This window comes from Xyrauchen texanus, chromosome 9, assembly GCF_025860055.1.
Source record: "Xyrauchen texanus isolate HMW12.3.18 chromosome 9, RBS_HiC_50CHRs, whole genome shotgun sequence".
Lineage (NCBI taxonomy): Eukaryota > Metazoa > Chordata > Actinopteri > Cypriniformes > Catostomidae > Xyrauchen > Xyrauchen texanus.
The window spans coordinates 5,229,117-5,243,931 of NC_068284.1; the positions used below are offsets into that span (position 1 = coordinate 5,229,117).

Consider the following 14,815-nt stretch of genomic DNA (forward strand, 5'->3'; position numbering starts at 1 on the left):
GAGACGCACCTGCTCCTTGTTTTAAGAGTTCAGCTGCAGAATTGGTGATGGACTGTGAAGATGTACTAACTGCGTCCTCTAGAGGATCTGAGGAGAAACAAGTGAGTATTATCTGACTCTATGTGTACATAGAATAATGCGTTAGTACAATTAAATATTCATAATAATGTCTTTTCTTATGAAATCTCAGTGGTGAAATGGTTCACAATGTTTAGTAAAATGAGAAGAGAACGTTGAAACATTATTAGCTAATAACGTTGATCATCTCCTAACAAGGTCTCATGTCAAGGTCTGGGTAGATTAGATGGTAAGCGAACAATCAGGAGTAAAGACCTACAAGGGCCAAACTGTTATGACCTGACGACTGGGTCAGAGCATCTCTGAAACGGCAAGGCTAGTAGGGTGCTTCTGGTCAGCAGTGGTGAGTACCTACCGACAGTGGTCTGAGGAGGAACAAACCACAAACCAGTGATAGAGTGTTGGGCGCCCAAGGCTCATCCATGCAAGGGCAATGAAGGCTGTCCTGTCTGGTCCAAACCAACAGAAGATCTACTGTGGCACAAGCCATCGAATATGTTAATGATGGTTACGGACCTTGGAGCAGCGGAAGAAACCCTGGGTCCGGCCATTCATGTGGATGTCAATTTGACACGTGCCACCTACCTAAACATCGTGGCAGACCAGGTACACCCCTTCGTGGCAATGGTATTCACTGATGGCATTGGCCTCGTTCAGCAGTCCTGCTACACTGCACACCTTTTTCGGGAATGGATTGAGGAACACAATGAAGAGTTCAAGGTGTTGCCCTGGCCTCAATTCGCCAGATCTCAATCCGATTGAGCATGTTATATGCTGAAAAACAAGTCCAGTCCATGGAAGCTCCACCTCACAATTTACATGCCCTGTACAATCTGCTGCCAGATACCACAGGACACCTTTAGGGGTCTTGTAGAGTCCATGCCTCGGCGGGTCAGCGTTGTTTTTGAGACTCGCTGAGGACCAACGGCATATTAGACATATTTTGACTCATCGGTGTATAGATAAAATTCGTCATCGCCTCACTTTCTGGACATTTTTTTATAACTCTCTACCATACGGGGACTTTTGGCATGGTATTTTTATCTACTAATTCTATTCTCACTTACTATTTTAGGACAGCTAGTATGCTAGGCATGCAGCCAATATATCTCTGTGTAATGAACATTTATTTTTCTATCTAACATACAACATTATTTTAGTCACAAATAGACCCAAAGAGACACGGAGAATGCTTTTTAATGTGGTGTTAAATAAATATTATAATTTTTTTTCAGAATAATCTCCTACCTCTGTCAGGTATAATGAGTTTACAAGGAAGAGCCAAAGAAGTGATGGAGTGCTGGAACACCAGAGCAGTGAGACTCCCTGTAGGACAAATAAATCACAAGCACACACATAGAAATGAACAGAGCTCCATGGCAAAATCTAACACATCGTCTTCAACGATTATTAACTTTTTGTATTAGGGGTAACCCATTAAAACAAACATGTGTAAAGTAATCAGATTACTTTTTAAAGTAACAAAGAAAGTACCATGCTTAAATATATAATAATAGCTTGGTTACCTTTTCAAGCAAGTAATGCAAATTAATTTTCTATTTTGGGAAAGGTGTTATAAAGTAGGTAACATAAAGTTTTTTTTTGTATAGAATGCATGGCTTTCCCAATGTTAAAAAACAAACCAGCTATTTTAGCCACAACCAGTGCTCTTTAAGCCAGCCTTTCATCATGTTGTTTTGCTCCACTGGCTGCCAGTTGCTATCTGCATTAAGTTTAAGGTACTGAACTTCAGTACTTCAAAGAGTAGAGAACTCTATCCTCAAGAAACAGCTAAAGAAGTCTGTGACTTGCACTGTTTAACCATTAAAGGAATGTTCTGGGTTCAATACAAGTTGAGCTCAATCGACAGCTTTAGTTGCATAATCTTAGTTTAGACTCGTTCCTCCTTTTCTTAAAAAAAAAATGAATAATGAATAACTTACAATGGAAGTGGATGGGGTCAATGAAAGTGAATGCGGCCAATTTTTGGAGGGTTTGACTACAGAATACTTATCATTTTATAAAAGCACTTGCATTAATTATTCTGTTAAAACTTTTATCTATAAAGTTGTTTAAACTGTCAATTTACAGTCATTTTAAGGGGTTTAGGGTTTGTTGACAATACATCGTCATGGTAAAGAATTTGTAAAATTGGATATAACTTCACACAAAAAAGGTTTATAAGTGATTTTATCACACTAAAATCATGTTTACACACATATCCTTTATGTCTTGTGGTTATACTTTTGAAAAAGTGAGTATTTTAACATAAAAAATGGACCCCAAATAACATCCATTATAAGTGCCGCACTGGAACCAAGATTTTTGCTTTATTATAAAGAAAAGGAGAAATGAGGGGTCTGGGTATCTCAGCGAGTATTGACGCTGACAACCACTCCTAGAGCCGCAAGTTCAAATCCAGGGTGTGCTGAGTGACTCCACATGGGGTAACCTCCTCGTGGTCACTATAATGTGGTTCTTGCTCTCAGTGGGGCACGTGGTGAGTTGTGCATGGATGCCGCGGAGAATAGCGTGAAGCCTCCACATGCGCTGTCTCCGCGGTAACACGCTCAACAAGCCACGTGATAAGATGCACGATTTGATGGACTCAGATGTGGAAGCAACTGAGATTTGTCCTCTGCCACTCAGATTGAGGCAAGTCACTATGGCACCACGAGGACTTGGAGCGCAATGGGAATTAGGCATTCCAAATTGGGGAGAAAAAAGGAGGGAAATTTAAAAAAAGAAAAGAAAAGGAGGAACGAGTCAAAATACATTTTTGTGGAAATCAATATTATGCCACAAATGCTGTCGATTGAGCTCAACTAAACCTGGAACATTCCTTTAATAAAAAGGTGTGTCACAACTATATCTCTGTTTTAGCTTGTACTTTTCTAAGTAATTTTGGAACTTTGTATTAAAGCAATTCACATGTTACAGTCTCTTAAGTATTTTGTAGCATGCCTCAAGTAGATTAGTATTAAGTAGCCTTGCATAAAAGCTAAATTAATAAATACAAATGTACTTGATAGTTCTGAGAGAACTCAATCAATGGTCGAATGGCAGGACTGAGAGAGGGCTTACCAAAGAATGGCTCATTAGGGCATCCCTTGAGTCGAACCCCTTTTTGCGTACACTCAATGAGAAAGTGACGTACAAGCTCATTGGACAGATCTCCTGAGAATGAAAGAGACAGAAAGAGAGAGAGAGCATCAAAAAGACTATTCAAAGGGTGTATTGATCTGTGACAGTAAAAATAATTAAAGCATTTAAAGACTAAATGTGAGCACAGATTACAGGCACTTCTCTCATTGCAACACGTTTTGGTTCTCTTTCTTTATGAGTCACAGCAAGGAAGGAAATTTCTTTGGACTTTGTGCAGGGTTTAGTTTCACATTCACAAAAGACCTTCTGAAGTAAGGCACATATCTGTGATTTTTCCTGTACAGGTGGCCCACAAGGCTTGAAAGCTCAGCGAAAACAAAGGTTTGTGTGTGTGTGTTTGTGGTTAAAGGCGGCATCTCTCTAGTCAATTCGTAACAACTTGATTTTGGACGAGGACGAGACAAGACCATAAGAGCTCTCCCCAACAACTGCATGATTTTTTCAAACACAACGGAAGTTCAGTTTTAGTTGGTGAGACCAGTATCTCAGCAGGGAGTTGAGTCAGTTCAGTCATTAATAGCTGTCAGCTGGCAGACACAACCGCAAGCTTCAACTCCATCTGACTGGCCAGCGAATATTTAAATGAACCCTATGACTGAAAATAGAAGGAGAGATGCTAGCTGGTGAAGATGTGTAAAGGTGAAGATATGTGTAAATTGATTTTTACATGGATGACACTTTAACAAGAAACTGTTGGATATTACAGTACTTAATTTCCCACATCATTAATCACTAGTGTGCAAGTATTACAAAAAGCCATGTTTTTTATAGGCAACTTAATTGAATTTGTGATGAAGGCCATGGCTGATAGGGCCATGTCTAATGTAATGTGACACAGGGGTGGTAAGGGTTTGTTCACACTATGGTTTGTGGGAACTATGGGCCCTAGTGGTCAGCTTGTGGTGTGTTTGCAGAGGGACAGTGGCCTTAATGGCCAGCTCTCATTAGCCGATTTTCCACCATTGGGAAAATATGAGCCAGGGCCAATAGCCTCGGACATCGTGCCACAATACTAAAATCAATCAGCATTGCCACCATCGTGCCAATAGCCCTGCAGTGTTGCCCTAAAACCCACCCTTAATATTCAGCCCTGGTGTCAATTTCACACACCCCACCCATTTCACAAGAAGAGGGATAAATCAAGCTGAGGTATCAGACTGGAGACAAGCTAGCCCTAAAAATGAATACAGATTTGTACTATGCTTGCAATTTTTTTTCTCAAACCTGTAGCTGATACACAAATTGGAAAGTCTGACGACAATATACAGTATTTAATTGACAATATACAGTGCATCTGGAAAGTATTTACAGCGCTTCACTTTTTCCACATTTTGTTATGTTACAGCCTTATTCCAAAATGGATTCAATTCATTATTTTCCTCAAAATTCTACAAACAATACACCATAATGACAACGTGAAAGAAGTTTGCTTGAAATCTTTGCAAATTTAATAAAAAATAAAATAAAATAAAAAATAAATCACATGTACATAAGTATACACAGCCTTTTCCATGACACTCAAAATTGAGCTCAGGTGCATCCTGTTTCACTGATAATCCTTGAGATGTTTCTACAACTTGATTGGAGTCCACCTGTGGTAAATTCAGTTGATTGGACATGATTTGGAAAGGCACACACATGTCTATATAAGGTCGCACAGTTAACAGTGCATGTCAGAGCACAAACCAAGCCATGAAGTCCAAGGAATTGTCTGTAGACCTCTGAGACAGGATTGTATCGAGGCACAGATCTAAAAATGTCTGCAGCATTGAAGGTCCCAATAAGCACAGTGGCCTCCATCATCTGTAAATGGAAGAAGTTTGGAAGCACAAGGACTCTTCCTAGTGCTGGCAGCCCAGCCAAACTGAGCAATTGGGGGAGAAGAGCCTTAGTCAAGGAGGTGACCAAGAACCTGATGGTCACTCTGACAGAGCTCCAGCATTTCTCTGTGGAGAGAAGAGAACCTTCCGGAAGAACAACCGTATGGTAGAGTGGCCAGACGGAAGCCACTCCTCTACCACCTGGAGTTTGCCAAAAGGCATCTGAAGGACTCTCAGACCATGAGGAACTAAATTCTCTGGTCTGATGATACAAAGTTTGAACTCTTTGGCCTGTATGGCAAGTTGATATGTAAGGAGGAAACCAGGCACCTCTCATCACCTGGCAAATACCATCCCTACTTGAAGCATGGTGGTGGCAGCATCATGCTGTGGGGATGTTTTTCAGTGGCAGGTACTGGGAGACTAGTCAGGATCGAGGGAAAGATGAACGCAGCAATGTACAGAGACATCCTTGATGAAAACCTGCTCCAGAGCACTGGACCTCAGACTGGGGTGAAGATTCATCTTCCAACAGGACAATGACCCTAAGCACAGAGCCAAGATTACAAAGGAGTGGCTATGGGACAACTCTGTGAATGTCCTTGAGTGGCCCAGCTAGAGCCCAGACTTGAACCCAATTGAACATCTCTGGAGAGATCTGAAAATGGCTGGGCACCGATACTCCCCATCCAAACTGATGGAAAATAGGTGTGCCAAGCTTGTGGCATCATACTCAAAAAGACTTGAGGCTGTAATTGGTGCCAAAGGTGCTTCAACAAAGTATTGAACAAAGGCTGTGAATACTTATGTACATGTGATTTGTTTTCATTTTTTATTTGTAATAAATTTGCAAAGATTTCAAACAAACATCTTTCGCATTGTCATTATGGGGTATTGTTTGTAGAATTATGAGGAAAATAATGAATATAATACATTTTGGAATAAGGCTGTAACATAACAAAATGTGGAAAAAGTGAAGCGCTGTGAATACTTTCCGGATGCACTGTACGTAATCACTTCTTTGTTCGACAGACCTCGTCGACCTTGCATATTTTCAGCAGCCCAAATATTCAGAAGAGCCCTGATATTGTCTACTGACCAGTACTGATGATTCTCCATTCTCCAAAAATTGGGATGAGTATCTTGTTGCTGAAACCTCTGACCTGACTCAGTGAAACTCCACCTTTGACACTAACTTCAATCCCCAGTTGGCCTTGTTTGGCCCAAGGGGAAGAGGCAGGCCAGGGCGCTTAGAGAATGGTACCGAGGAGGCATGACAGTGGGAATGCAACTGGCCCTGGCACACACTAGCTCTTTTGGCCCGATAGTGGAAACGTGGCTATTGTATTCACTGAGGTCCCTGATGTTCAACATCATTTGGCAGTCTTGGGCCACTTTTACTTGCAGTCACTTTTACTTGGTTAAAGTGGAATGTTGCTGACAAAATTAAGCCATTTTTTGTTTTAGCACTTAGTAACACTTGTATCCTGCTTAGAGTGCTAGAAAGCTGTCTAAGTGTGACACATTGGCACAGAACAATGTCTCATTTTTGCCGAAAAAAAAAAAAAACTCAAAGTCTAAAGAGGGGAATGACCAAGTAAGCAAAGCAAAAGATGGAAGGAAAATTTGTAGGTCTGGCGTAGGGTTCAAATATGAACTGTTCTGGAGATATGTGTGTAAGCATACGATCAGCAACAACAGGTTTGCATCCCTTCATTTCAATGCTTACCTTTTTTGCTTTGCTGCAGAGCAGAGGGAGGGGGTGTTGTGACTTTCATGGCCAATCCATATGCACCCCTAAAAGAGTGGCTGTTTCGAACAATGAATGAGCCAGGATCTTTGTCCTTTAGCACTGCAATAGCTGTTTGTGAATGGAGAAATTAAAATCCAGGTCAAATAAATCTGGCATGTACTCAGAAAAACTGTGAAGGATTAACCCCAAGAGCATCAATATGACCCACAACTCTGGAACTTAAGTTGATTCAAAAGTAACCTTTGTTGCTTGAATCATGTTGCATGAAAAACAGTGTGATTTGAGTATCAGACTAGTTTTAATACCTTGGTCTCTTGCGATTTCTGGTTTGTACCAATATTTTGAGGTATCCTGGACAAACTTGACCGTCAACTGCTTGCTTGAGAGCACATCTGAAAAATTTACAAATTGTTCAAATCTGACTTCTGATAAGAACATGATTGAATTAGCAGGTGGGCGAAGTCTCAACTACCCACCTGGAAGAGACGAGGAAGAGCTGATACTGTTTCCTCTTGCTTGCAATTCCGGCAGCACGTTAGGAAAGGGAATACTCAAAGAACTCCCGCTGTGGGGACTTGAGAAGCCACTAGGAGCCGGAGAAACTGAATCTTGGGAGTTTTCTCCATCTGATGGCATTCTCTGCTCTAGTGAAGGGGGGTGCTGCTGGTGGTAGTTCAGTCCTTCCACTGGTTGATTGAAGCTGAACTTCTCCCCAAAGGTCTGTAAGGTGCTGTGGCCAAGGGCATGCTGGAATACTTTGGCCCTCTGTGTGCTGAGAGGAGAACTGTGGGCATTAGGGGCCGGAATGGGGTTATGTGATGGGATAGAACTGTGGGTGAAGTTCATTGAGTCAGAGGGATGAGCAGAAAGGGATGACTGATGAACTAACTGTGGCTTAGATGATGAACTACAACAAAAACAACAGACAAATAATGTTTTACAGAAGCCATAAAATGTTTGCAGAATTTCATCAATGGATTGGAAAATTTAAATCATACAATCATAAAGTATTTCAGGTCTTCCTATTTTTTCTGTACCTGTCAGAGAAAGACATTATTCCGCCAATGGTAGCAGAGTGATGGTAAGATCTGTGAGTGGGATGTTGTGAACTTTCATCTGAAGGCAAAGGTGTGCGTCCCATAATATCTGCTTCAGCTCGCATTTCTAAAAACAAGCAAAAACTTGGTCAAGATTAAGGCAAAATAATTAAAGCTGAAGTGTATATTTTTGTGTGTGTTAAAATTAGGGCTGTCCATTTAACACAATAATTCAGTGGGATTTATTATTTTAAAAATAACGTAATCATGTCCCCAGACCATTATAAGGAATTTTCCTACTGTCAGAGCAATTCAAACTTTAAGTACCACCTGTTTTCAGCAGGGGGCAGTAAGCAAAAATCTAGCCGTACAGACATGCAGCTGTAGAGGTAACAAACCACACTTACAGACTGCAGACAACTTAAGATGAGGACTCCCTCTTGCACTCAAGCACAGCTGGACGCTCCAACTCTCAATGCAGCAGGCTAGAGGTGTGTTTTTTCAGACTATAAACAGCATTATAATAAGTCTGCCTCTGACAGATTGATGAATTCATTTGCAATGGATTGCTGTGGACAGTAGGCCAATAATAGGCTAATGTTCAATAATATGGAAAGCCAATGCAGTACTTGTCTACCTCAAAAATGAAATTTATTTGAATGATTATATTTATTGTCTATACTATATGTCTAATCATTTAAATTTGATTATTTATAATAATTTAATCATTATATGTTGGATTATTTTTATTTGTTTCTCTGCATATATTGATATATTAGATCAGTGGTTCTCAAACTTTTGAGTAGTTGGAGAAACTACTCAAAGGCCCCACATATAGGCCATTAGATATTTATATTAGAAGATATATCTGTTATAAGATATTTCCTTAAAACTAATGATTCCAGAAATGTCCAAAACTATATATTCAAGCAGTGGAAGTTGTTATTACATTTTTAGCATTTTCAGTAAGTTGAATTATAATTAAATAAAAATTATAATAATCTCTCCTATTTAAAATAATTGTAAGAGATCTTGAGGCCCCCCTGGAAGTGTGCTGAGGCCCCCTAGTGGGTCCCGACCCTCTGGTTGAGAACCGCTCTATTATATTAATTGAGATTAATTTCATGAATTAATTGAAATATCATGTTATTAATTCAATTCAATATTAGAATTGATTGACAGAACCCATGTTAAAATACTTTCTCCAATCCCAGTTAATATGCCTTGCAGTTTTAAATGATGTATCCACAAAGCGTATCAATGAAAAGATTTGATTTACCATGCTCAGGTCTATAAGATCCAAATGAAGGTATGGTGGGAGATGGACTTTGTCTGTACTGTGAAAAGTTCATCGTGGTCTTTACTGTTGATGGATAAAGAGATATAGCTTTATTATTAAAAAAAAAACTAACAAGAGAACTATAAATCAATACAAAAAGCACACTTGTGTTAATGTGGTTTCTGTAGTTCACATATACAGTAGAATACATATAGATGTGCATAGATGCGTATGGGACCTGGAGCTCTTGATATCATTTAGATATGCAGTACATCTCAAGATTAATACAATAAACATTTTAATATTATTTCAGAAAATTAGAATTAATATCATTGAGAATTATTTCTGTCTGTGTGTGTGTGTGTGTGTGTGTGTGTGTGTGTGTTACCATATGGGGTGGGTGGTGAGATAGGGAAAGCTGGTGTTGATGGCATCATATCACTGCTAGCATGCGTTCCACCATCCATCTCTGCACTGTGAGATCTGTACTCAACACTGTCTGTTCTGTATAGAGCTGCATGCTACCACACACATGCACGGAAATAACTGTTACTTACAGTAGAAGGGAATCACAAAATACATGAATAATAAGTCATCAGTTAATGCTTTTTTTAAATTATTATTATCTGCAATAATTTCCAAATGCACTTGTCATTTAACAATAGAGACTGCTATTCTATTCTAGTATTTGTCAGCCATTTTGGATAAAATCATACATGCTACATCAGTACATGTACACTTACGTGAAAGCAGTATGGAATTATTCAGACAGGGTCAAAGTGAATTATTAAATCTATTCTAATCTGTTCAGTACTTGATTATAATTCACAAGTAATCCACCCAGCACTGTCCCTGGACTACTGAGCTTGGAAACTGATTGAGACACCTACTGTCTCTGACATTTGCATTTGACTGTCATATTTCACCCCCTATTTCTTGCTACCAAACTTCAGAATGGCATTACTGTGTGTAATTATGTTGAGAAGGTGGATGAATTATCTGGGTAATATGTTAATTCTATTCTATTCCATTATATTTTCTCATTGAGTGTATATGTTGTATTACCTGTTTCTGAGGCATTGGAGCAGTATATATCTGTTTGTCTGCAGTCTGCTGATCCAGAGACCAGGGTGATCGTCCATATTGTCCTGTGTTCTCAGTCACACCACTGGAATCTCTGCTCAGGATGAGCAAACCATCTTCAGCAGGAGAGACTGACACACGCACACACACACACACACACACACACACACACACACACACACACACACACACACACACACACACACACACACATACATACACACACACAGATTACATAGACAGCATTGAAAAACTACCGTAATACTGCTTTCAACATAATAAACCATTGGGAATGTGTCTGTTGTTGTCCCTTGACCTTACATTACACAATTGTGAACAACAGTTACATAATTAGTTCAGTAATGGTGTACTGAACACACTATAATCCTAAATTACAAATTATTTGAATAACAAAGAGAAAACAAGGAATGGAAATGTGTTACCAAGAGTAACGAGACCCTCAGGGGTGCCACAACAAAGTATTGGGGTATTTTATAAAAATTTAAAAAATATATATTTTAATATAGATTTTGAATGGTTCCATTCTGCTTTCTGCTTGAGAATTAGTACAATCAACAGTACGACAGCATGAATGTGATTTTGTTGTGAAGTGTAAAACGCTTTGAAAACCAAGTCCAACCAAAGTCAATAAAAGCTAATTAGAGTCAGGAGTTTGCAAAACTGGCATCCAATTCATTAAATAAGATTGATATTAAATTGGAGGTGTGTGTTAATGCTACTTTAACTTATAAAAAGCCAAACATTTTGAGTTTGCTATTCATAAGAAACATCTGCTAACATGGACCATACCTCACAAAAAAGAGATTTCAGAAGACCTAAAATCAAGAATTGTTGCTTTGGATAAAGCTGGAAAGGGTTACAAAGTTGTTTTGAAGAACTTAGCTATACATCCGTCCATAGTTAGACATATAGTCTATAAATGGAGATGATTTAGTACTGTGGCTACTTTCCCTAAAAGTGGCCGTCCAACCAAGATGACTCAAAAGGCACACTGCAGAATTCTCAATGAGGTAAAATGAAACCTAGAGTGACAGCTAAAGACTTGAAGGAATCATTGGAACTGGATAACATCTCTTTTCACGAGTCTACTATAAGGAAAGCATTAAACAGGCATGATGTCCAAGGCAGGACACCACGAAGGAAGCAGCTGCTTTCCAACAAAAACATTGCTGCGCGCCTGACATTTGCCAAAGACCACTCTGACACTCCACAACACTACTGGAAAGATGTGTTGACTGATGAAACTAAGGTTGAATAGTTCGGGAAGAACATGCAGCTCTACGTATGGCATAAAAAGTGCACTGCATACCAACATGAAAACATCATCTCAACGGTGAAGTACTGTGGAGCATCAAGATTTGAGGCTGCTTTGGTGCTTCAGGGTCATCATCGAGGGGAAATTGAATTGAATCAAGATATCATACAGGATTATGTCAGGGTGGCTGTACACCAGCTTAGCAGAAGTTAATGCATAAAGACAATTAACCTAAACATCGAAGTAAATCTACGACAGAATGGCTTCAAAAAAAGAAAATTCACCAGACTCTATATAAGTGCTATATAATGCGATGAGGAGGAGGGCGTGGCCATGACTATGCATGCCCAGCCTCCAATCGGGCTAATCAGCCGAGGACAGGGATAAATGCAGTGACACGCGGCAGTTCGGGAGAGAGAGAGAGCCACATGCAGCTGCCTCGCCCTCCTCCTCGTCACATATAGCAATTAAAAAATAAATCATGGAGCCCTCTATCATAACACAGCGGAGCCAGAGCAGTTACAATGCAAAAGGACGCGATCAAATGTGAAACCAAGTATCAATTGTGGTTCTAATTTAAAATTTACACTTCTACTATACTAACAAAGTTGACTGTAAATGTCTCAATTCCATTGGAAAAATAAACACAATTTGCACTGCAAAGTCTAAGCAAACAGAAGTTGTTTGGTTATCTCTCCTGGCAGAGCTCTTAGCGCTAAGGTGTTAATTTAGCCCTTTCACAGTAGGAATGTCAATGAATGAACAATGACCCTCTAGCGAGAAATTTATTTGAATTGCTGGTGCTTTACCTTTCCACGGAGCAAAGCTGCTAAAACCCTCAAATTTCCTAAAAGCACTTTCTAGTGGCAGAGCTCATCAAACGGTAGCTCAAACACAGAGATTGCAGAGTTATCATCTTACTAAAATGTGACATAGCAAAACTGATTACACTACATTCATTTGTTGTATAGTCATCTGATAATATTGATTTGATTGTCTCAGCTAGTAATATATTCGGTGAACCGATTGGACGCAATGTGTGGCAGCGGACAGGAGTGTGTGTTTGTGTGTCTGTATTTGTGAGTTCGACATGGCAGTTAAACATAGGAAAACTACAAACTCATGTACTCATAGAACCTAGAACTACTAGGACTCTAGAACAATTCCACAAACAAGTGGAATTAGACAATAATGTTGAATGGTGTGACACATTTTGAATACAGTAAATGATGTAAGGAAAAGGTCATATGTCACACTAAGCACCAATTTTATGCAGGCTCTTTTTTGAGGAGGGACATTGAATCTATTGATATGTTAGGAATGTTTAGCCTCAGGCAAACACTGTTCTTCTACTGAAAACTGATTCTTGTTTGATAGGTGGTAATGGAGATCTCTACCTGTAACAAATGTGTCATTCAGATACTCTTAAACTATTGTAATATTCTTCATACATTTTTGATCATGTTGTTTCAATGTAACATTCATCCAACGTTCTAGTGGGAATCGTTCATCTGATGAGAACATTTACTCCAAAAACATTCCTCAAATTCCAAGACTAAATGTCAGTACCTGTTTATGAGTCACACAGAGTATTTCACTATCAGCCCAGCTGAATATTGGACTGTTTGGTGAAACAAATAAAATTTAAAATTCAAGAACCCACCCTGTTCGTAATATAAATAAATCCAATGTATTAATTTACTTTATTCTAAGATTAAGAGTTTTAACATTGTGAAATTTTTAACATTGATATTTTCATGATATTTCAACACAATTCTCATTACTGTAGTGGAAAACAACTCTCTAAACTCCCTGCTGAATTAAAGCCTCTAGCAACTGGAATTTGACATTCATGTTGTTTGAAAAAAATAGTTTAGTCACTGGGGCGGGCTTTTAGGGTCTCGTGAAGCAGGGATTTAAAGGTTGCCAGTGTAATTCCTCTGAAAAGTCAAGTACTAAAATCCTCAATCACCTTTAGCCCTTTGAACTTGACACCTTTAATTTTTGGTAATTTTTTTATCGTTTAGATATTACAAATCTATGGTGCTTATACAAACCTTTAAACACACTGCACTGATTTCACATGCTATAGAAAGACAAGCCCAAACAACATCCTTCCACATCTAAACTCTCTCAAAATAACCAGAATCCTCGAGGGTATAGAGTCTTTTTGATTGACTCAAACCAGGTAAAAACACTGTTCAAACCAACAAAACAGCACTCAGTGAAAACTGTTCTGAAAAATTCAGCCTGCAGTGTTTTTTACAAGCAAGACAAAATGGTGTCAAACCTTTCTGTAAAGTACATTTTCATTTTAAACAAAATTTGTTCCCATTTTATGTGTCTTTAACTGCTATGTACTTACATTAAAATACATATATACATAAAAAATATTTATTGTGTAACTATATAATTTCTGCAGAATTCTCACAAGACTCATTTGCTGCTATTGATGTTGAGGAGTAGGGGTTAGGGTTTAAGCCCAAAGTATACTTCGGTCAGACGTGAATGCTTAACGCCCGCGTACAGGATGCGTGACGCAAATCTCGTCATTAGCAGAGTGTGCGAGCACTTAACGCATGCAGCCCAATTTTTCTAACCGTGCATCTTTGACCGCACCGAATGCGCATGCGCCTACAGTTATTTGCTCCAATTAAAGGGTCCGCAAGTTGGCAACACTTACATTTTGAGCTGTTGCGGTCACAAAGAAGTGCTAGAAGGTGTAAAAACAACAAGAGATGAAGGTAAAAGCAAAAGCATTGGATGTGCAAGTCAAGAGTGTGTGTTTGAGGAGGTCTGGAGATACTTGCATTTGTATAACTCGAGTCTGAGGGAAGATAAATACATCTTTATGGGTCTAAACTCCTAAAGACAATGTCCTGTGTCCATAGCAGTCGTAGCATACATGCGCCAACCGCCTGTGTATGTGCACGCAGTTATATGGCGTATACTTTGACAGGCTCATGTTGGACTGTACGCAGATGCTGAGCTTTCGCGTCAAAATGGAAGTATACCTTGGTCTTTAGGGTAAAGATTGGGGTTGGGTTAGGTTAGGTTAAGGGATAGAAGGTAAAGTAATCATTTTACCTACCGATGTATTCAAATAGAGGTACTTTAAATGTAAGTACAATGCAACAACATATACTGTATATACATAATAAGTACACTGTTTCAAATGCTTAAGTACATAGTAATTAAAGACACCTAATATATAGTGGGTCTTAAAATTTGGTCTTGTATTTTAGTGTATAGTTACCCATTTGGCTTTCTATGAAAGGCTATTTGGGCAATATATATTCAACTGTTCTTACGACTTATTGCTAA

General features: G+C 39.0%; 1 protein-coding gene across 1 annotated transcript in view; it reads right to left on the minus strand.

The window, feature by feature from the left end:
- LOC127649621 (tensin-3-like) overlaps positions 1-14,815 on the minus strand; it is a 60,206-nt gene that overhangs the window by 2,317 nt on the left and 43,074 nt on the right. The window contains exons 14-23 of the mRNA XM_052134821.1: positions 10,198-10,346; positions 9,521-9,653; positions 9,133-9,216; positions 7,854-7,980; positions 7,293-7,723; positions 7,122-7,208; positions 6,793-6,924; positions 3,163-3,255; positions 1,327-1,404; positions 10-87 (exon numbers count right to left, since the gene is read on the minus strand). Of these exons, the coding sequence (XP_051990781.1) occupies positions 10-87; positions 1,327-1,404; positions 3,163-3,255; positions 6,793-6,924; positions 7,122-7,208; positions 7,293-7,723; positions 7,854-7,980; positions 9,133-9,216; positions 9,521-9,653; positions 10,198-10,346 (1,392 nt within the window). The remainder of the gene's footprint in view (positions 1-9; positions 88-1,326; positions 1,405-3,162; positions 3,256-6,792; positions 6,925-7,121; positions 7,209-7,292; positions 7,724-7,853; positions 7,981-9,132; positions 9,217-9,520; positions 9,654-10,197; positions 10,347-14,815) is intronic.